The following is a 24,249-nucleotide window of genomic DNA, read 5'->3' on the forward strand; positions in this document are numbered from 1 at the left end:
CATGTAATTTGTAGAGCACAAATTGCAATGAGGGACATAAGCCTGGGAACCTCTAATTATTTCTATGAAGATTTCTAGGGTTTGGGGTTGGTTTTTTTCCTTGAAAAATTGCTGTTCCACCAAATAATTTCCTGCTCAGGTATGGAAACTCTAAGGGTTATGAGGGACTTACCACTGGCTGATGGAAAGTGAAGCAGATGGCACCCAATCTGCTTTCAGCCAGAGATTCTCCTGGCCTGCCCTGGCCTTAACTAAAGAATCAGAGTCAGGGTGATCTCCAGAGCCTGGGGAGGAGGCATGGATTTTTATCTCTTAGCTGAATCTAGTATTGAGGCAGGGACAGTCTCCATCTGGATTATTTTATATTTACCCCAGCACTTATCACCATGCTTGGCACATAGAAGGTACTTAATAAATGCCATTCTTGTTCTTAGGGTGATGATGAAGATGGTGATGATTAATAATAATAACAATAATAATAATGATACTTGTTAAGTGCTTACTATGTGCCAAGCACTGTACTAAGCACTGGAGCAGATACAAGATAATCGGGTTGGACTCAGTCCTTGTCCCATGTAGGGCTCACAGTCTTAATTCCTATTTTACAGATAAGGTAGCTGGCTCAGTGGCATTTATTGAGTGCTTACTGTGTGGAGAGTACTGTACTAAGTGCTTTTGAGAGTACAGTACACTAGAGTTTGGTAGACATGATCCCTGCCCACTAGGAGCTTACAATCTAAAGGGAGGAAGTCAAGACTCCTCTCCCGACAATAAATAAATAAATAACCCAGGTGGGCCCTCCTCCCAGTTCTACCAGGGTGTATCCCAGAGGGGAGTGGGCCCAACATGCCGTGGCCCCCCTTCAGCTGGAGGGGCTCAGTGGGTAGGGGGTGGCACCGTCAGGGCCAGATGGACTGGGGAGAGGCTGCCCCTTCCAACCCACACACCAACGGGGGCCTTGAAGCTGTCCCATGGGAGGTAACACATGCGCCGGCGATAGTGGCTGATCTCATCTAGTTCGCCGTCCACCTCTCCCCCCTCACCCTGCCTCTGGTGTGGAACACCCTCCCTCTACATATCCAAAGGACAATTATTCTCTCCCACTTTCATTCATTCAATCCTATTTATTGAATGTTATTGCGTGCAGAGCACCCAACCCAGCACTTAGTACAGTGCCTGGCACATAATAAGCACTTAACAAATACCATAATTATTATTAAGGGCTTGGGAGAGTACAATAGAACGATAAACAGACACATCCCCTGCCCACAATGAGCTTGCAGTCTGGGGTTGGGGGGGAGAAGGACATTAATATAAAAAAAAATTACAGATATGTACATAAGTGCTATGGGAGTTGGGGTGGGGGAGAATAAAGGGAGCAAGTCAGGGCAACTCAGCAAGAGTGGGAGAAGAGGAAAGGGGGGCTTAGACAGGAAGGACTCTTGGAGGAGACGTGCCTTCAATAAGGCTTTGAAGGGGGGAGAGTAATTATCTGTTGGATTTTAGCGGGCAAGATGTTCCAGGCCAGAGGCAAGAAGTGGACGAGGGGTTGGTGGCGAGATAGACCAGATCGAGACATAGTATCCCTCCTGGATTACCGCATCAGCCTCCTTGCTGACCTCCCAGCCTCCTGTCTCTCCCCACTCCAGTCCATATTTCATTCTGCTACCCAGCTCATTTTACTACAAAAATGCTAAGGACATGTTTCTCCACTCCTCAAAAAACTCCAGAGGTTGCCCGTCCACCTCCACATCAAGCAAAAACTCCTCACCATTGGCTTTAAGTAGTCAATCACCTTGCCCCCTCCTACCTCACCTCGCTACTCTCCTATTACAGCCCAGCCTGCCCACTTTGCTCCTCTAGTGCTCACCTTCTCACTAAAAGCCTTATCGAAGGCACATTTTCTCCAAGATGCCTTCCCTGACTAAGCTCTCCATTCTGCTTCTCCCACTCCCTTATGCATCATCCTGAGTTGCTCCCTTTAATCATCCCCCCTCCAAGCCCCACAGAACTTATGGACATATCTTTAATTTATTTATTTATATTAATGTCTGTCTCCCCCTGTAAACTGTAAGCTCACTGTAGGCAGGGAATGTGTCTGTTCATTGATTATTGTACTCTCCCAAGCACATAGTTCAGTGTTTTGCACCCAATAAGTGCTCAATAAATATGATTGACTGGAGAGACCCAGAGAAGTTAAGAGACTTGCCTAAGGTCACACAGCAGGCTAATGGAGGAGCTGGAATTAGAACCCAGGTTCTTCTGAGTCCCAGGCCCAGCCTGTTTCCACTAGGCCATTATTAAGATGCTCCTGCCCAAACTCCTCCTCACATCCACTATCAGGCTCAGACCCAGAGGTCAGCAGGAGCAAGATGCTTCAGAGAATACAAAGGAGATGTCAGGTGTCCAGCCATCCGCTTTCTGAACCAAAGCTGAGGGATAGCGGGAAATCCCAACCTTGAAACTTATTAATATTTTTATTTATTATTGTTATAAGCCCAATAATTTTTCAGAGTGATCTGTTCTTTACAATTTATCTCATCTATCTCTTCGCCAAGCTCTCGCCCACATCCTGCCTCTGACCTGGAACGCCCTCCCTGTTCATATCCAACAGCATTCATTCTTCCCATCTCCTCCCAAAGACTTTTCCCTACTATGCCTTCATTTCCTCTTCTTCCACTCCCTTCTGCATCACCCTTGCGCTTGAATTTACACCCTTTATCCCCCCCCACCACCCTGCTCTCCACTTCAGGCCCACAGCACTTATGTCCAAATGTGTATATTGATGACTGTCTGCCCCTCTAGACTGTAAGCTCTTTGTGGTCAGGGAACATGTTCACGAACTCTGTTATATTATACTCTCCCAACATTAGTCTGCACCCAGTAAGTGCTCAATAAATGTGATCAATTGATTGATTTCCCATAAAGGAGCAGCTAGCTGCATGATGGAGACCTGTGGTCTGACTTAAACAGTCTCCTGGTTGTATGACAGGTATCCAGAAGGCCTGCTTTCTGAATTTTCCTTTTCTTCAGGATGTCTGACCTGCTGAAAATTCCCTTTCCCACCAAATGCCTTCCTCTTCCCCACCCAGCTGCACTCATTCTGAGAAGCTACGTTTGGCACTCAGTAGAAGATGGCTAACCAACAGCAGCAGACAAAGCTCCAGAAGAGGGAGGATGGATTACTACCCAGGATGCACACATAGATGGAAAGGACCTTGAGTGTCACCTTGTCCATCCCCCTGCCTCCAGGCAGGACTTCATCTTGAACCTCCCGCACAGGTGTGAATCAAAACCACAGATCTCCGGCACTAAGACCAGGAGCCCTTCTCACTGAGGGGAGATTGGAGGAGAAATGATATCAGCCTCTAAGAATGGGTGACAGCAGCACAGAGAGAGTCAGAGGACCCGGGTTCTAATCCCAGCTCTGCCACCTCCCTGCTGGGTGACCATGGGCAAGCCATTTAACTTCTTCATGCCTCAGTTACCTCATCTGAAAAATAGGGTGAGACCCCCATGGGGCAGGGACTGTACTAGACATGTTTACCTTGTACTTTCCACAATGCTTAGTACAGTGCTTAACACCAACACTTAACAAATGCCATAAAAAGAAGAGAGAGAGAGAGAGTGGTAGGGAAATAATGCACTTTAGGAATTAAAGAGGCTCCCTGCTTTCATGGTTTCCTATTCAGAAAGCAATAAAGTAGGTGGCTTTCATCTGGCTATCCAGATCTCAAGTGCCATTAGGATGGGTTGATTCCATCTAGAGAGTCACAGTTGGGGATGACTTTTCCCAGTCATTATACATCACACTTTCTCCCCCCGCCGCCCCCCCCGCCGACCCCCAGCAGCATTATGGATCTACAGGGCCCCATCCCTCCCCACTGGCCATGATTATCTTAGGGGGTTTTCCTTATTTCTGGGGACTTTCACTTCTGCCTCCTCCCCAGGCATATCCACCTCTACCCCACTCAGCTGGGTCCCCTCTCCCTTTGCTCTGGATTGGTTGGTTTCCCCCAAAACCCTCTGCAATAGCCCACTTCAATTCTTACTCCTCCCATCCCTTTTACTGCTGCAACTACTACAGGCTGAAGTCTAATTCTGAGGCCCCTCATCTCTGAGCCTTCCTTGGCAGTTCTCAGGATTTTTCACCTGTTTCTTATTTCATAAAAAAAAACAATTTTTGTAGAGTTTTTACCCTGTACATAAAAGGCTGTGACATCAATTAGCCTCCATTGCCCCCCCCATTTTTTTTTTTCTTATTTGGAAACCTCTTTGTAAGAAAATCTCATATTTCAGCAATTTGCATTATCCACACAATCTGCTTTGAAGTTCTAAGTTATGGTAAGAAAAGGATCCACTTATCTGCCCATAAAAAATGTTCAAAGCTTATAAATTCCCTGAAACAGATGTACATTATCATTGGATTTGCCTTTCTCTTTGCTGTTGCCTGGCTAATAGACTTTCATTTGCTCTTCCCCATTTTCCCCATCGAGCATCTTTTTTCTCTCCAGAAGCCCTACCCCCGACTGTGTCCATCCCCACTTCAAAGATTCCGGTCCCTCTATTAGAAACAAAGCACAAAGTGAGAACATCAGGCCCTTTTAAATTTCCCACATTTAAGTCAATATCGTTTCTCCCACCCTTTGGCAAGGAAACATAATAAGGTTTATCTCCTCCCTTCTGAAATCCGCTGGCTATTCTAACTGCTTGTGCCAATTCAGCAGTCGTTCTGCCGCGGCTTGGCAGGGATCAAGATAAACAAAATCTCTCACTTTTCCGAATGTCTTTTCGCTTCTCCTGATCTAGGTTGGGGCTTTGGAGCTGGGGAGGGTGCCAAGAACAGTGGTAGGCTGGCACCTCAACGACTTGCAAATCCTGCAGCTGGGGCAGACCCCGGGGTCACCGGCCCACACCATCTAATAAGAATCATAACTGTAGCATTTGTCAAGAGCCACTTATATGCCCCACACTGTACTAAGCCCTGGGGAATATTTGAGGCCAGGACAGTCTCCATCCCACAAGGGGCTCACAATCTAAGGGGGAGGAAGAACGGGAATTTCATCCCTATTTTACAGAGGAAGCAAAAGAAGCACAGGGAAGATAAGTGACTTGCCCAAGGTCACTCTGCAGGAAAATGGAGGAGCCGGGATTAGAAACCAGGTCTTCTGACTCCCCCAGGCCTGTGCTCTTTCCACTAGATCACGCTGCTTCTCTTGTTCAGATTTCTTCCTCCAGATCCTCCTGCTCCCCTGGGCAGCTCACCCCTGATCCTGTTCTCTCCTCAGGCTACCGAGAGCCAGGGCACCTAGGCCTTCCAGAGCCTACAAGTCACAGAACCTGGATTCTAATCCTGGCTCCGCCCCTTGCTGGAAAAAGCCCGGGCTTGGGAGTCAGAGGTCATGGGTTCTAATCCCAGCTCCACCACTTGTCAGCTGTGTGGCTTTGGGCAGGTCACTTCACTTCTCTGTGCCTCAGTTACCTCATCTGTAAAATAGGGATTAAGACTGTGAGCACTTTGTGGGACTGGGACTGTGTCCAACCCAATTATCTTACATCTACCCCAGTAGAGCTTGGCACATAGTAAGTGATTAACAAATATCACCATTGCTATTATTGCTATTATCATTATCAATAAATATGATTGATAGATAAAGACCACTGGATAAATTTTGACCATCTGACAGAAGTAATGCTGCCGGTTTTGTGCGCTGCACCAGTTGGGCCACAGAGAAGCAGCATGGCCTAGTGGCTAGAGCACGGGCCCGGGACTCAGAAAGACAGGGGTTCTAATTCTGGCTCCACCACTGTCTGCTGTGTGACCTTGGGCAACTCACTTCACTTCTCTGGGCCTCAGTCACCTCACCTGTAAAATGGGGATGAAAACTGTGAGCCCCAAGTGGGACAGAGACTGTGCCCAACCCGGTTTGCTCGTATCCACTCCAGTGCTTAATACAGTGCGTGTGGCACATAACAAGAGCTTAACAAATACCATTGTATGACATTGGCACCATACAGAAAATTGGGTGGAAATTAGCCTAAATCCAGAGAAGGTCCCGGACTTGCCCAAGATCACACAGCAGACACGTGGAGGGGCCAGGATTAGAACCCAGATCCTTCTGACTCACAGGCCTGTGCTCTATCCACTAAGTCACACTGCACTAAGCCTGCACTCACTCCTCAGCCACTGTATTACCTCCAGGCCCATGGTCTGAGCACAGCCACTGCTTCCCTACAAGGCTTGGGGCCTCCAGCTAAGGTGGAGGGAGGCTGACATCGCAGTTCCAGTGAAAACACCACCCATAAAGGCAGCTGGTTCGGTGGGACAGATCAGCTGAAAACCTTACCAAGAGAACAGCCATCCCATCTCCTCTGCCAACACTGGTTGCGGGGGTCCAGGATAGTAGCCCAACTGTATCCTCTTTCCACCTGCCCCAAATATCGCATTAGGATATGGACTAGCCAAGATGGCCCTTGGACTAGAATTTAATAAGTGTGGCCTTACGCACTGTGCTTAGTGCTGGGGTAGACAAAGAGCAAGCAGATCAGACGCAGAGCAGAGAAGCAGCATGGCTCAGTGGAAAGAGCCCAGGCTTGGGAGTGAGAGGTCAGGGGTTCAAATCCCAGCTCCGCTGCTTGTCAGCTGCGTGACTTTGGGCAAGTCACTTAACTTCTCTGTGCCTCAGTTACCTCATCTGTAAAATGGGGATTAAGACTGTGAGCCCCACGTGGGACAACCTGATCACCTTGGATCCTCCCCAGTGCTTAGAATAGTGTTTTGCACATAGTAAGCACTTAACAAATGCCATCATTATTATTAATCTCTGGTGTCACAATCCAGTGGGGCAGGGAGAACAGGTATCAAATGCCCATTTTACAAACGTGGAAACGGAGGCACAGAGAAGTCTCATGACTTGTCCAAGATCACAAGCATTTAAGTGGTGGACCAGGAAACCCAGGTCTCCTCATTCCCAGTCCTGTGCTCTTTCCACTAGACTGTATTAGATTTGGGGGGCCAGCTGAGGGTTAGATCAGTGTTGGGGATGAAAATAGTCACTTAAAAAGTATTCAAACTTCTGGAAATGAGGGGACCCAGTTCTCCTGCTGGGTCACCTGGGGCAAGTCACTCAACTTCACTGCACCTCATCTATAAAATGAGAATTAGATACCTCCTCTCCCATTCTCTGAGATTGTGAGAACCATGTAGGGCAAGGACTGGGTCCAATCTATCTTGTATCTCCCCAGGGGCTTAGCACAAGTCATCACATAGTAAGGATATCATAAATAACATATTTACTATTAAATGTGGGATGGTAGAGCAATAGAAATTCAACAAGCAATGGTCAAAAATCCAAAGGTGATGCTCAAAAACCCTCAGGTACCCTAGTGGTTATAGGGTTAAGGGCTAGTCAGGGCAGTGAAAGACAAGGTCCAGAAGTGAGGCAAAGACAAGATTTGGGAGCTGCATGGCAGTCTTACATCTTGCAATGGAACCACTTCCTTCACAGTCAATCAAAGGCATTTATTGAACTAAGCCTATTTTACGTGGAGCATTGTACTATGGATTTGGAAGGCTACAATAGATTGAGTAGAAATGATCCCTGGACTCAAGGATCTTCCAGTCTAGCAGGGGAGGCAGATAAGGTACAGTCATGCGGAATCAACAATTTAAATATATATACCTTTGGACTGTAAGTTTCTGGTGGGCAGGGAAACATATCTACCAACTCTTGTACTGTACTCTCCCAAGTGCTTAGTACAGTACTCTGCTCATAAGTGCTCAATAAATATCAATTTATTTAATTTACTTTAGTTTCCTGAATTGTACTTTCCAAGCACTTAGTACAGTGCTCTGCACACAGCAAGCACTCAGTAAATACGACTGAATGAATGAATGACTAAATACCATTGATTGGTGTTACTTGGGAAGGATCAAGACTTTAGGTGATGCGCAAGTGTTAAAGTGGCAGGAGGGGAAAATAGGGGAAATGAGAGATTAATCAGGGAAGGCCTCCTGGGGGGGATATGATTTCAAAAGGGTGGAATCCTGGATGTGAAGAGGGAGGGAATTCCTAGCTGGAGGGAGGGTCTGAGCACTGAGTTCACTTTTGGTCACCTTTCATTAATCAGATAATAACAAAGATGGTATTTGTTAAGCGATTACTATGTGCCAAGCACTGTTCTGAACACTAGGGTATATGTAAGGTAATCAGCTTGCCCCTAGTGGGCCTTACAGAAGCAGCGTGGCTCCGTGGAAAGAGCCCGGGCTTTGGAGTCAGAGGTCATGAGTTCAAATCCCGGCTCTGCCAACTGTCAGCTGTGTGACTTTGGGCAAGTCACTTAACTTCTCTGGGCCTCAGTTACCTGATCTGTAAAATGAGGATTAAAACTGTGAGCCCCCCGTGGGACAACCTGATCACCTTGTAACCTCCCCAGTGCTTAGAACAGTGCTTTGCACATAGTAAGCACTTAACAAATACCATTATTATTATTATTATTATTATTATTATTATTATTAATCCCCATTTTCCAGATGAGGTAACTGAGGTACCAAGAAGTTAAGTGACTTGCTCAAGGTCACACAGCAGATGAGTGACAAAGGCGGAATTAACCTCTGACTCCCAAGCCCATGCTCTTTCCATTAGGTGGACATGTCTACAGCTTTTGAGAAAGAGGGCTGGATGATCTTGGTATCCATTCAGAGTCAATGACAACCCCTGCACATTCCCCCCAGTACCTACCCTTGCTCTCTGGAGGGGAGCCCCAGACACAGGGGCATTGAGACATTATCCTTCTGGACAACAAGTTTCAGGGGTAGGTTGGTGATGATCCTGGGGTTCCACCAAGGATAAGGATTAAGGCTAAGTCTGAATCAAGGCTGAGGTGGTTTAGAGGGAGGGGTAAAGTTAAGGGTTAAGTTTGGGGTGTGGTGATAATAATAATAATAATGGCATTTATTAAGCACTTACTATGTGCAAAGCACTGTTCTAAGCGCTGGGGAGGTTACAAGGTGATCAGGTTGTCCCATAGGGGGCTCACAGTCTTAATCCCCATTTTACAGATGAGGTAACTGAGGCCCAGAGAAGTTAAGTGACTTGCCCAAAGTCACACAGCTGACAATTGGCGGAGCCTAGGTTTGAACCCATGACCTCTGACTCCAAAGCCCGTGCTCTTTCCACTGAGCCACGCTGCTTCTGATGAGTTTGTCAAAATCTTGGTGAACCAAGATTTCAAATTTGGGTGACTGTGCGTATCAATTCCTATGCCACTAATTGTGTGATTGCTGATGAAGGGACAAGGGGCTTTCTGAGAGAGACATTGCAGGAGGCTGGTGGGTATTAGAGTGAGGTGGCACACACACACACGCACACACACACACGTCTCAAATTAGGGATAATTTCCCAGTTCTCTCCCACACCCCTACAGGTAAATTTTCCTGTTTCTCAGCTCTTTCCTGAAAATAAAAAAAAGAATTGGGAGGTATAAGTCGGCCTTTCCCTTGAACTCAGTTTATCTGGTGTTTGCTCAGGAGCCCGTAACCTAACTGTTATCCTCGACTCATCTGTCTCATTCAATCTACATATCAATTTGTCACCAAATCCTACCAGTTCAACCTTCAAAAATATCTCTAAAATCCACACTTTTTTCTCCATCCAAACTGTTATCATGTTAATTCAAACCCTTAACCTATCCCACCTTGGTTACTGCATCAGCCTCCTTGCTGACCTGTCTCCTGTGTCTTCCCAATTCAGTCCATACTTCATTCTGTTAACTGGATCATTTTTCTGCAAAACCATTCAGTCGATGTTTCCCCACTCCACGAGAACCTCCAGGGGTTGCCTATCCACTTCTGCATCAAACAGAAACTCCTTACCATTTGCTTTAAAGCACTCAATCACCTTGCCCCCACCTACCTCACCTTGCTAGTTTTCTACTACAATCCAGCCCTTATACTTTGCTCCTCTAATACCAAACTACTCACTCTAATTCAATCTCATCTATCCCGTCTCTGACCTCTTGCCCACATCTGGCCTCTGGCCTGATCCTCCCTCCCTCTTCATATCCGACAGAACTTCGCTCTCCCAACCTGTGATTAAAAGCAGATCTTCTTCAAGAGACCTTCCCCAACTAAGCCCTCATTTCCTCTTCTCCCACTCCCTTCTTTGTTGCACTTGGATTTGCATCCTATAGTCACCCCTCCCTCAGCCCAGAGCACTTAGGAATATATCCATAATTTTATCTATTTATTTATGTCAATGTCTGCCTCCCTTTCTAGACTGTAAACTCATTGAGGGCAGGGAATGTGTCTACCAACTTTGTTGAATTACACTCTCTCAAGAGCTGAGTATTGTACTCTGCACACAGTAAGCATGCAATAAATACAATGGATTGATTGGTTGCAAGATTGGTTGGCTATCAGCACAGTCCAGGTCCTGGTATCTGGGACACCCTCCTCCCCTGCCCCCACCGGGTTCATCCAAAGCAACTTAAGGCAACCAAACAACTCCCACCAAAATGGCAGCTCTCCATCCCTCGTTCTTCAGTTTTCTATGACAAGGCTGGGCTGCTAACAGGTTTAAGTGGCTCTTGAGTCACATGTCAACAGCTCAGCAGCACAAACAAGCCACTGAGAGGTTAAGGACATCAGAGACCTCAGCTAGCCTGAGTCCCCCTTGGGGCGATCAGCTTTAGGAACCAATCACAGATCACAGAGGAGACTCAGCTTAATCTGTGGAAAAGAATAATTTACCGCACACACAACCTTCAACCCAGAGTGACAGCTGCCCTTGACTTAAGAAGTTTCAAAGTACAGCAAAGGGCCCTCTTGTTGCTTTAAAACTGACACCCTGTTCTAGCTTTTGACTTTACAATGCCAGCCTTCTCTGTGGCACTAACTCCAAGGGCAGGGGCAGTGAGAGAGCAAGATGGGGAATTAGGGAGACAATTTGAAAAGCCATGAGGGGGTTGGGAGTGCGGAAGTTGGAGAAAGTTTAAAGAGGGCAGAAGATGGAGTGGGAGAGGCCGGGCTTGAAGAGAAGGGGGTTATGTGAACTCCAGGCAGAGCCACCAGGGTCGACTTTCATTTGACTTCCAGTGAAGTAAAGGCCTCACTGTGGAATCTCTCTGACAACTGAAATGCATACAACAGCAATAATATTAATGGCGTTTGTTAAGCCAAGCACTCTACTAAACACTGGGGTAAATACAGGATAAACAGGCCAGACACCGTCCCCATCCCACATGGGCCTCAAAGTCTTCGTAGGAGGGAGAATAGGTATCTTATCTCCATTCTACAGATGAGGAAACTGAGGCCCAGACAAGGGAAGTGACTTGGACAAGGTCACACAGCAGGCAAGTGGCAGAGCTAGGACTAGCACCCCTGTCCTCTGACTCCCAGGTCCTCGTTCCTTCCTCGAGGCCTCATTGCTTCTGTGACCATTCTATTTCTTATCACATATTTGTAAATTCATTTTGACTTGTCTTCCCTCTTAGAGGCTAAGATCCTTGAGGACAGGGACTATAACTTATTCTTCTTCTCCTTTTGGGCAGGGAACATGAATACTAACTCTGTTATAATACACTCTCCCAAGTTCCTAGTACAGCGCTCTGCACATAGTAAGCGCTCAATAAACACAATTGACTAGTACAATGCTCTGCATGCAGCAGGCGCTCAATTAGTACTGACAAAGCTGATGAAAAAGATGATGATGGGAAGGGAATTGAAGGAAACTGACTTCGAGGCCCAGGGATTAGAGACGCAGTGGGCAGGGGCTAGTCAGGAAAGAATCCATGCCATCGGTGAAATCCACCCTGAAAGAGGAAAAGAGAGAGAGAGAGAGGGAGTTTTGCTGAACTAGTAAAACTTTAATTTACAGGCATCTCCCTTGGCACAGTTCTGCTATTAAATAAATAAAAGCATTTAGTCAAACTCATCTCTATTGTCTATACAAAATATGGAAAAGCAAACATTAGTGAGGATATGGCAACAGAGGCAGAGAACAGGAAGGAAGTCTAAACACACATCCCATGCCAGCCGAGAGATGTCCGTGTGGAGAAGGTGGAAGCTCGGGCCGGGATCCACAGGAATTCGATTCTGAGTGTTTGCAGAAGCTGGCGATGACGCGGGATCCTTTTCCAAAGACAGTCCCATTCAATCTTCTGGATCAGGAAAAGAAGGAACCTCAAAAGGTCCGCTTTCCCGTGAAGCTACCTTCCAGGAGTCCACCTTCATTAGCCTTCCCTCACTCTGACTGGGGCTGAGATTCAGAGGGGAGACCGAAGAGCTCCAATCGCCATTCTCGGTAGCGTCTCTGGTGAGATCTCTCTAGGTTTTTAGAGCTTTAAATATTTTCCTTATTGGCTTCTCTCCTGCCCGGAAGATAGAAACACCTAGATTGGCATTTCCAAATTATTCTTTTTGGTTTGGGCTTTGCACCCTGAAAGGATTGGTGATTTAGGATGAAAATGACAGAACGGAGGCAGCGGTGGTGGAGGCGGCAACAGCACCATAGGAGGTGAGGGCAGTTGTGGGGGGGCGGTTAGTGGGCTGCACTTCTCCCCCCCCAAATCCTAATTGGCAATTGCGCTGCAGAAATGGGAAAAGCCTTCCCAGTCCATCTCCAGGAAAAACAGCATGACAGACTCCCTGTCAGGCGAAATGTACACCCGTCTGTTTGCATGCGGACTCACTTGAATACATCAGAGTTCGTTAACACTAGAATATAAATAAGCTTATTCCTTCTACTTGACGTGGAAATGCTATTTTCTTCCTAGGCCTTCCATCATTATATATACATCAAAAACGAGTGATCTACTAGCAGCCAATTAGGTGTCTATGGGTTCAGCTCCATGGAGACACCCACATTGAGGACCATTTTAAATGGAAAATTCTGCATATAAATATCTCGACGCATGGGAGGAGGGAGGACAGTGAAGGTACTTGGGAATCCCCCCCAAAAATCTACTGTGTTTTCTTGAATGATGTGAGAAACATCACGGTGAGCTGAGCCTCGGTTGTCACAAAAGCACCTCAGTTTAAGAACAAGACCACGGAACATTTCTCACCTGGTTCCTCAGAAGCCAGATTCCCAGATTCTCAGATTCTGTCTGAGTCCCATCAGCAAGTTGGAGGACCCAGCCGGCCTACAGGCCCTCCCGGGTGTCCAGCCAGAACCCGGCCCAGCTGAGCAGATCCCACCGAGGTCCTGGCTGGACACTCTGACCTTTGACTCACACCGGGCTACAGAAACCAAGGTGACCGCCCTTGTCCCTCTCACTAGCTGCAGGGGGACATCACGAATGGTCACCCCCTTGATGAAGAAGGGGGAGAAAATGAGACCTAGCAGGGATTCAGTCAGGGCCACGGCCCAAACTACAACAGCCCAAGGGAGTTTGGGGAGGGACCAGGTACTGAGGTGGAGGGGCCTAAGCTCCAGCTCCTTCTTGTCAGCAGAGTGGGGTCCTCTCCTCCTCCTGTTTCTCCTCCTCCCCTCCGCAAGGTCCCTCATCCTCCCACACCCATGCTCCCGAGGGTTCTGCAGAACACACGAATTCTGAGGGCTTCCGCCTCCTCTGCCGCTTGCCCTACTTGACCTCTTGACCTTTCCAAATTTCCAACAGATCATCAAAACACCTCCCATTCCCCAGGGTCTCCAGACAACCTGGGGACTGCTGTGTTAACAATAACAATAATTGTGGTACTTGTAAACATTTACTAGGTGCCGAGCACTGCAGTAAGTGCCGGGGTAGACACAAGATAATCAGATAAGACACTGTCCCTGTCCCCCATGAAGCTCCCAGTCTGTGTAGAAGGGAGAACAGTCATTTTATCGCCGTTTTACAGATAAGGAAACTGCGGCAGGGAGAAGCCAAGTGACTTGCTCATGGACTTGCAGGAGGCAAGCGGCAGAGCCAGGATTGGAATCCAGGCCCTGTGACATCCAGGCCCGTGTTTTCTCCACTAGACCACATTGCTCCTCACAGAAGCCAGGAGCCTGGGAGTGATTTGGGAGGGCCCAACTGAGAGCAACAGCTGCTGGCAAGAAGATAGGGAGGAAGCTGAGACCCACCATTCGCCAGCCCACGTCACTCTACACCAAAGTCGTCCTTCTCACACAGACCTAGAATGATAAGCAAACCACAGATTTCTCAACACAAAAAATTTACCTGAGAGGGTGTATATTTATATAAACACATATAGATAGGCCAGCTGCTATCCATATACATAGATTTCTTTACTTATATTTTTATATTATATAATCTATATTTAGCAACATTTAAAAGGAAGGATGTCCACATTCTCAGTCAAAACAACAGATTCAGAAGGAGAAACCGCCATTGTATAAATACAGGGAATAGCTCCGATTCTTAGTGGCAACCAGCCTGAAAAACCATCTCCTTTCCAAAAGGTTTTTCCTTCTGCAGTGGTTTTTCCAAACAAGAAGCGAGGAACAAACACAAACAGGAACAAACACTAGATGGTCAGGTCCTTGAGGGCAGGAATCGTATCTACCTGCTCTTTTGGGCTTTCCCGAGTGCTTAGCGCAGTGCTCCGCACACAGTAAGCACTCAAAACATACCACTGATGAACTGATTGGTTGATTGATTGAAGGAGAGAGGAGGGAAGGGGTGATTAAGAGTTTCCAATGCACAACGTACTGTACTGGTTCCAGGAGAGAAATCAGAGTCCAGAGGAAAGATGGAAAGGCTGTTGGGTGTGGCAGCCCATGTTTCGGGGTCATGATTAAGTTCGTATTAAGGGAAGCGAAAGTACTCAATGGTTAGGGCTACTGAATCCAGAAGTCCCTAGGAGCACATTACAGTCAGGAGAAAAAACAAACAAAAATCTGGTAACACTAGAGGTAGCAGCTGTTGGAATTTTCGGTAATTCTGAGGACCTCTGGAGGTCAGACCTTGAAACGTTGCTGTTCCGGCAGAGGCTGGCTTACAGAAGAAAAGAAAGCTAAATGTCCATGGCAGGATCTTTTCCGAACACCCAACGGAGGCTAGCTTGGTCTGGGAAGTGCTTTCATGACCTGCATTCAAACCGCAACTCCAAACCCTCTTAGCCTACCTCTGCTCTTTCTCTCCTGAGCCACTTAAAGCCCACCAGCCATTCGGTTGGGCTGTTTCCACGACATATAAATAAGAAGAGTTTCCACGGTTCCACATAATTTCTAAAAAGAGGCTAGATGAGTATTAGTGGAGTAACGATAAAAACAATGATAATTCTTAGAATAATGGCTTAGGAGTAGGACCGGGCGGCGGGGAGGGAGGATGGGGGATTCCTTCAATTAGGGAGCGGCGGGGGGGAAAGGGGAGTGGATTCAGGTCTGGTAAAAGTGGTGGTAGTGGTGGTGGTGGTCGTGGTGGTGGTGATGTTCATGTCTTTGAACCATCTGGCCCACCTGGCCCTCGTAGAGAAGGACCGTAGCCAAGTCCCTGGCGTGCTCCTTCTCGGCCAGCGGCCCCCGCGGGGGCTGGAAGGATCTGCACATCTGCTGGCTCTCCTTCCCTCTCTGCTTGTGCTTCTTGGGAGCCAGGTTGGGGAGGTAGGCCGGGGCCGGGGCCAGGCGAGCCGAGGGGGAAGCCGCAGGCACGGCCACCCCTGGGGACTGCTTGCTCCTCGCGACCCTCCCGGGCGGGCCCGAGCCCACCGTTTTACCCTGGACCTTGGGAGACCTCCCAAAGTGCTTGACGGCTTCCTGGTTGCTCCAGAGGCGCTGATGGACTTCGGCGATCTTGGCGTACGAGGCATCGAGGAGGTGGAAGAGGCCAGGCTCCGGGCCCTGGGATTGCCGATGCGGGCCGTAGAGGGCTTCGGGTTCCTGGGAGCGGGATCTGGTCGGGAGGCAGCCTCTGCTGGGAGGGTCACACTTTGGGGCCACCAGCGGGGGTCCTAAGGAACAACAGGAAGGGTCAGTCCCCAGGGAGACTGGCCCGCATAGGAAGGCCAGGGCTGGGGTGGGAGGGCTTCCTGGGAGGGATGTCTTCTGTAAGTTGTAAGCTCGCTGTGTGCAGGAAACGTGTCTACCAACTCTGTTACACTGGGCTCTCCCAAGTGCTTAGTACAGCACTCTGCATACAGTAGGAGCTCAATAAATACCACTGATTGATTGATTGACTGGGCCATCAGCCCCCAAGAGGGACGGATCCCACAGCCAAGGGCTGTGTGGCTCAAACAGCCACTTTCTTCAGACAGCAAAGGCTCAGGCTCTGCCACGAGGCCACCTTCTCATTATTCATCTGGCCATTGGACCTCTGAACTATCTGGCTCAATGGTCTGTCTCTCAGAGTGGCCAAAGGCGGTTTGGAACAACCAAAGATTGTTACCCACCTGGACAACCACCCTGGGGTTCAGACTGGGCCTGCTCACATCCCCAACTTGCCCTCTAATAACCTCGTATGGATGGTCAGCCATGAATTTATTTATTTGTGAATTTATAAGACTTCTGATATTTTCAACCAGTCTGGCCTGATTCCCAATTATCCATGAATATGGGGCCCAGGAGACGAAAATCTATAAGTATAATTTTAAAAAAGTGGTATTTGTTAAATGCTGTACAAAACACTGTACAAAGCACTGTGGTAGCTATAAGATAATTTGGTCAGACACAGGTCCCTGTTCCACACGGAGCTCACCAGCTAAGTATTGATTTACTCATTCGATCATATTTATTGAGCTCTTACTGTGTGCCGAGCACTGTACTAAGAACTCGGGAGAGTACAGAACAACAATAAACAGGGACATTCCCTGCCCACAATGAGCTTACGGTCTAGAGAGGGGGAGACAGACTTCAACACAAATAGATAAATTACAAATGCGTACATAAGTGTTGTGGGTCTGGGTGGGAGGAAGAACAAAGGGAGCAGGTCAGGGCGATGCCAAAGGGAGTGGGAGACGAGGAAAGGGGGGTTTAGAGTGAATGAGATGTGCCTTCAATAAAGCTTTGAAGGAGAGGAGAGTAACTGTCGAGTTGGAGGGAGATCAGGCATTCAATCCCCATTTTACAGATAAGGAAACAGAGGAACAGAGAACTTAAAGTGACTTTCCCAAGGTCACCTAGCAGGCAAATGGGAGAGTCCTGTGTTCCTTCCACTACACATCCTGTTTCTCTAGAGCATAAAAGACCTGATGCCCAGCCAACACTGTCTGCTTCTGCTTATCTCAGGGAAACCCTCTTAAACTTGAGAAGCAGTGTGGCCTTGTGGAAAGAGTGTGGGCCTCCAAGTCAGAGGACCTCAGTTCTAATCCTGGCTCTGCCACTTGTCTTCTGGGTGACCTTGGGCAAGTCACTTCACTTCTCTGTGCCTCAGTTATCTCATCTGGAAAATAGAGATTAAATCTGTGAGCCCTGTGTGGGACATGAACTGGGTCCAACCCAATTGTCTTGAATCTTCTTCCCCAGTGCTTAGTACAGTGTCTGGCACAGAGTAAGTGCTAAACAAATACCGTAAAAAAATTGTCAGCTTTTGAGGGTAGAGATGGCATCTACTTACTCAATTGTACTCTCCCAAGCAGCGAGTACAGCACACTGCACAGAGTAAGAGCTCGATAAATACCACCAATGGAACAAATCCTAGAACCAGAAGGACCACCACGCTGCCCCACCTGGCCCAAACTTTGACGTGTAGTTCTCGATCCCCGCCAGATCTAGGTAGTGGTTTCTCCTCTCAATGTTCTCGTCGACACAATGGCGGTTGCAATCAGACGTCTCGAGGTGGCTGTCCCCTTGGGCCCTGGGAGAGGGAGAATGGAAATGGGAACGAGACCAAAGCCTGGACAAACCGGCTGTGAAAAACGACACTGCCCCACACCCCCAAGTCTTAGCAGAAATCAGGCCGTGTGACCCAATGAAAAATGAATCACATACCACCTTTCCTAAGTGGACCTTATCTCCAAATCCAGAATCATAACTCTGAGACAAGGGATGAGTCTCCCCATTGTTCAAAGGAGAAAATTGAATCCCATCTTCTCCAGGAGGCCTTCCCTAGTTAACCTCTCATCATCCACCCTGTAGCCCGTCTTCTTCAAATACTTCTTCAGCATTACCCCATTCATCTCCTAAACAACTGGGCAATTCATTCTCCCCACCCACCACCTGTATCACCTATATGCATATACTTACACTCTCAAGCTTCCTCCTATATGCCTTACTAGATTGTAAGCTTCTCGAGGGCAGGAATTGCTCACCTGTACTGTCCCAAGAGCTTAGCATTGTACTCTGAACACAGTAAGTACTCAATAAATATCATTGATTGATCAATTGCTTAATTGAGGGGATCATATCTACTAACTCTATTGTATTCTCCCAAGTGCTTAGAACAGCGCTCTGCACACTGTACATCCTAATAAATATGATTGCTTGACTGAAGACCAGCAAGGTGGTTGACCTGTCTGAGGACACACAGTGAGTCAGAGCTGAGACTAATCTTTATAGTCCGCTCTTCCAGGCTAAGGCTCTTTCCTGGGGGATATACTGTTGTTTATTTAATGAACAATGATGGTGTATTCCATCATGCCCCCTTAGGGTGCACTGACAAGTTGAAAACAACAGAATATATTGATTGGTGCCTTGGGTAGTGCCATCCTGGGTCAGAACAACAATTCCTTCAGCAAATTGCTCTGTCCCCAAAAATGGTGCCAAGTGAAGCTCTAAGGAACCATGTGACCATCCCATTCATTCAGTCAGTCTGTCATATTCTTTGAGCTCTTACTGTGTGTAGAGCACTGTACTAAGCGCTTGGAAAGTACAATTCAGCAACAAATAGAGAAAATCCCTACCCAACAACGGGCTCACAGACTAGAAGTTGGGGAGACAGACAACAAAACAAAACAAGTACAAGTAAACAGGCATCAATATAAACAAATAGAATTATAGATATATACACATAATTAATAAAAATAAATAGAATAATAAATATGTATATACATATACAAGTGCTGTGGGGCGGGGAGGGGGGTAGAGCAGAGGGAGGGAGTCAGGGTGATGGGGAGGGGAGGAGGAGCAGAGGAAAAGAGGGCTTTTCTGGGCACCTATCTTCAGGGTTAGAGATAATAATAGTAATAATAATAGTAATAATGGTATTTGTTAAGTGCTTACTATGTGCAAAGAACTGTTCTAAGAGCTGGGGAGGTTACAAGGTGATCAGGTTGTCCCAGGGGGGCTCACAGTTTTAATCCCCATTTTATAGATGAGGTAACTGAGGCACAGAGAAGTTAAGTGACTTGCCCAAAGTCACACAGCTGACAGTTGGCAGAGCCGGGATTTGAACCCATGACCTCTGACTCCAAAGCCCATGCTATTTCCCCTGAGCCACAATGAGCCATCTGGACCACTCCTAACCTTTCCCTCTAATAATCCGCCTTGGGCCTATCCTCCAGCGATTTATCACCTCCCGCTTTGAAACTACCATCCGTTCAGCCGTAATGTGGGCATTGTGTTCCTGAAGAACTCCACGCTCACAAGAACTCACACTTTAGCCTTGATTGGTGCCTTGAGTGGGTAAAGAATCGTTTCCTAAAACACCACACCTCATTCACCCTGCCTGTCTACTTGTTTTGTTTTGTTTTGTTGTCTATCCCCACTTCTAGACTGTGAGCCCGAGCCGAGAACCTGGTGAAAGGTAAGGCTAGCTATCTTCTACTCTGAACCGACCCAGGCTGGGGGCTGCTGCTGAACTCTCACCACACCCAACATCCTATCTTGCACCCATGTCCTGCCTCTGTCCTGGAATACCCTCCCTCATCTGACATATCCGACACCCTCCCTCATATCCCCACTTCAAAGTCTTATTGAAGGCACATCTCTTCCAGAAGGTCTTCCCTGACTAAGCCCTCTTATCCTTACCTTCAGCTTCCTTCTGAGTCTCCCTGACTTGCTCCCTTTATTCATCCTTTCCTTCCAGCCCCTATTAATTAATATCTACCTATTAATGTCTGTCTCCCCTTCTAGACTGGAAGCGCATTGGAAACAGGAAATGTGTCCGTAATATTGTTCTATTGCTCTCTCCCGAGTGCTTAGTACAGTGCTCTGCACACAGTAAGTGCTCAATAAATACAATCGACTGACTGTCTGACCCAACACCCTTTCCCAAGAATTACCAGCTCTACACTCTCTTCCAGTGCTCTTCGAAGAAGGAACAGCTGGGCTGGCCTCCAGCCCACTCTCCCAGGTCTACGTGGCCCAATTTTCCACAGTCAATCAGCCCTTGGGAGAGTTGAAAGAAATCCAGTCCCTTCCCCGGCCCCACTGACCAGGACCGCTCATTCCTACTGGCCCTTGGGGGTGATTTCCATACCGAAGGGAAGCCCGCTGCTTCTTTTCACCGCTCCTCGGCTCTTTGTTGGCTCTGCTCTCCGTCCGGTGCCTGGCACTCTGTAAATCTGTCCCGCGAAAACAGGAAAACAGTCTTCTCTGCATTTAATCCCCCAAGGCTCAGGGCCAGATCTTCGAAACAAGCCTCTCCTTGGGTGGCACCAGCTAGGTACCGTTAACCCCCTGCATCTGTATCCCTGAGACCTGCTCAGGGCTTGGGGGTGGGGCGGGGGGGGCATAGGGCTAGGGGAGGACACCTCGGGCTGGACTGAAACCACGCTGACAGGAGACAACATCCATCACACAGTGTGCAGGCTTTCGACCAGGAATTGTCTGTCCCTGGAAGCCGCTTCCCTGAATAACTTAAGCCCCCAGTGGGGTTGTGCCACGGAAGGGAGAAGTTATCAAGGATTTGGGCTGGGCCTGACAATGTCACAGCAAGGCATTGGGCAGTGTCACTAGCTGGTCTGAAAGACGCTCAAAATACCTATCTGCAGAAGCCATTCCTCGGCTGAGGACGCCTCCGTAGCTCGTTGTTTCCATTCAGTCATATTTATTGTGCGCTACTGTGTGCAGAGCACTGTACTAAGTGCTTGGGAGAGTACAATACAATAAACAGACATATTCCCTGCCCATTATGAGCTTACAGTCTAGATGAGGGCAGACTGACATTGATATAAATTAACAAATTACAGATGACTGCAGACTGTAAGCTCACTGTAGACAGGGAATGTGTCTGTTTATTGTTATAGTCTACTCTCCCAAGCAATTAGTACAGTGTTCTGCATACAGTAAGCACTCAATTAATACGACTGAATGAATTTATCCCTTACATGACTTGAGACTAAATGCAGATAAGGCTACAGAAAATGAAGCCACAAATCCCCTTCTTTTCCCTCTCTGGTAAAACAGGGAGGCTAAACGGCATATGGCTGGTGGCAGCTTCCTCTCAAATGATTCATTAGATTGTAAGCACCTTGAGGTCAGGAAGTAGGGGTCTCGATTCTGTAGCATTCTCCAGGCACTTGGTACAGTGCTTCTGGATCCAACTGACTGATAGGCCTGACCGCGCCGATGCAAGTTTGATCTGTCCCATGAAAGAGACAGAGGAGAAACCCGTTCGATTTTGGGACCTCTCTCTTACCGCTGGGGTTCAGCAAAAAGCTCTTTTTCTTCTGACTGCCATCCGGAGCCACCGTGAGCTTCACGCGCAGAGTCTTACTGGAGCTGGGGGAGTGGTTGACTGAGGAGTCGACTACCTCGTAGATGGTATGGAGCAAGCTGGTGATATCCTGGGGTTGGGATTGAGGCAAGAATCAGCCTTTGGTTTCCATCATAAATGTGTGTGTTGAAAAAAAACGGAGTTTTAGACCAAGAGGCCTTTCCTGACTAAGCCCTCAATTCCTCTTTCTCCCCCTCCCTTCTGCATCACCCTGATTTGCTCCCTTTATTCATCTCCCAACCTCACTGCCCCACAGCACTTACATACATATCCGTAATTTATTTAGTTGTATTAATGTTCATTAATGTATTAATGAAACCCCAGGGATTCCCCCTCTAGACTGTAAGCTCATTGTGGGCAGAGAGTGCTGTCTGTTATATTGTTATACTGCACCCTCCCAAGTGCATAGTACAGTGGTCTGCACAGTAATTGTTCAATAAAAACAACTGACTGATTGAATAATAATAACAATAATGATAATAATGGTATTTGTTAAGTGCTTACTATCTGCCAAGCACTGTTTGGAGTTTAACAGTAGGGTGACAAGGCTTATTCCATCTTATTAACAATCATAATGGTATTTGTCTTAAAAGTTGGCTATGTGGTAAGGTTTGCTATGTGGTAAGCACTACATGCTAAGAGAATCAGAATGGCCTAGTGAACAGAGCATGGGCCTGAAGTCAAAATGACCTAGGTTCTAAACCCTGCTCCTCCACTTGTCTGCTGTGTGACTTTGGACAAGTTCCTTCACTTCTCTGGGCCTCAGTTACCTTATCTATAAATTGGGGATTAACACTACGAGTCCCATGCGGGACATGGACTGTGACCAACTCGATTAGCTTGGATCTACCTCAGCACTTAGAACAGTGCCTGGCACATAGTAAGCTCTTATTATATCTGAAATGTATTTATTTATATTAATGTCAGTCTCCCCCTCTAGACTGTAAGCTCACTGTGGGCAGGGAATGTATCTGTTTATTATTATATTACTCTCTCCTAGGAACTTAGTACAGTGCCCTGCACACAGTATGCGCTCAATAAATATGAATGAATTGAATGAATTAAGTAATTAACAAATGCCTTTTAAAAAAAAGCGCTATACACTAAGCTCAAGCACTGTAGCTGTGGAATTCCACATTAAGGAAAACTCACACTGGAGGACTCATCCCTTGTCCAACACTCCCTGCCCACGCCCAACCCCATCTTCTTCCAGATTTTTTTCCTGTTCTAAACAAACTGTCATGCACTGTTGGAAGAAATTGCCCAGTTCTGCCATTGCATTCAAGCCAAAACACATCATGAAAGGTCCTCCTGGTATCATTACTACACCATACGAAGAGGTGTTATCGTTTATGGGGTAGGGATTTTCCCTACAGATTACCCTGTTGGGAAGACTAGATAATAATAATAACAATAATCATAATAATGGTATTTGTTAAGCACTTACCATGTGCCAGACACTATACTTAATGTTGGGATAGATACAAGGAAATCAGGCTGGACATGCTGAGAGAAGCAGCATGGCTCAGTGGAAAGAACACAGGCTTTGGAGTCAGAGGTCATGGGTTCAAATCCCAACTCCGCCAATTGTCAGCTGTGTGACTTTGGGCAAGTCACTTAACTTCTCTGGGCTTCAGTTACCTCATCTGTAAAATGGGGATTAAGACTGTGAGCCCCCTGTGGGACAACCTGATCACCTTGTAACCTTCCCAGTGCTTAGAACAGTGTTTTGAACATAGAAAGCACTTAATAAATGCCATTATTATTATTATTATTATTATTCCCTGTCCCTCATGGGGCTCACAGTCTTAATTCCCATTTTACAGAAAGATAAATGAGGCCCAGATAAGTGAAGTAACTTGCCCAAGATCACAGAACAGACAAGTGGCAGAGCTGGGGTTAGAACCCATGCCCTTCTGGTTCCCAGGCCCCTGGTCTACCCACTACGCCATGCTGCTGAAACACTGACTACAGAAACCCAGGTGGCAATATTCCTTCCTCAGAGTACTAATCTGCAAAATCTCTCCCATTCTAAACTCCATCCCCAGAATCCTCAGATTTGGATCCACAGTGAAGAGCGAAAAAACAGCCAGGAAAGCTCGCCGTTGTTTCTGGCTTCTAGGACCCTTCCTGTTCGCCTTAAGGCTCTGGAATTTATAGGAATCCACCTGGGAGGAATGGAACCCTGGAATTTCTTAACCCAGAAGAAATCTCAGTTCTGCCTGTTGCGTTGCCAGGCCAGGAGCTCAATCACGGATCTCCAACAGGAAGCTGTGGTTTCCTGCTGCTGAAGGAAATGGAGCACTGAGCCCGGGGCAACAAAGACCAAAAATAAATAAATCAACAAAAAAAATCCAAAGTCGATGCCTCAGTGGTATATAGTCTCCAGGATGTGCAGGAGGGGGAAAGGGGTGATGGCTCTTTCATTAGCGTGCCCCCTATAGGGGCTCCTTCCATTACACCACCAACACATGATAGTTAGCCACTATTAAGAATTCAGAACCCAGGATGAAGACAAAATAATAATAATAATTGTGGCATTTGTTAAGCGCTTACTGTGTGCCAGGCACTGTACTAAGCGCTGGGGTGGATACAAGCAAATCAGGTTGGACGCAGTCCCTGTCCCACAAGGGGCTCACGGTCTTAATCCCCATTTTACACATGAGGTAACTGAGGCACAGAGAAGTGAAGTGACTTCCCAAGGCCACA

The 24,249-nt window shown here is 47.2% G+C and overlaps 1 protein-coding gene across 1 annotated transcript in view; it reads right to left on the reverse strand.

Annotated features, from left to right (window-relative positions):
- Positions 1–14,584: 14,584 nt before the first annotated feature.
- The window catches only part of NKD1 (NKD inhibitor of WNT signaling pathway 1), a 109,421-nt gene continuing 99,756 nt past the window's right edge, over positions 14,585–24,249 (reverse strand). The window contains exons 7-10 of the mRNA XM_038754153.1: positions 21,463–21,610; positions 20,302–20,386; positions 17,612–17,739; positions 14,585–15,898 (exon numbers count right to left, since the gene is read on the reverse strand). Of these exons, the coding sequence (XP_038610081.1) occupies positions 15,327–15,898; positions 17,612–17,739; positions 20,302–20,386; positions 21,463–21,610 (933 nt within the window). The 3' untranslated portion in view covers positions 14,585–15,326. The remainder of the gene's footprint in view (positions 15,899–17,611; positions 17,740–20,301; positions 20,387–21,462; positions 21,611–24,249) is intronic.

Source organism: Tachyglossus aculeatus, chromosome 11 (assembly GCF_015852505.1).
Source record: "Tachyglossus aculeatus isolate mTacAcu1 chromosome 11, mTacAcu1.pri, whole genome shotgun sequence".
In the NCBI taxonomy this organism is placed as follows: domain Eukaryota; kingdom Metazoa; phylum Chordata; class Mammalia; order Monotremata; family Tachyglossidae; genus Tachyglossus; species Tachyglossus aculeatus.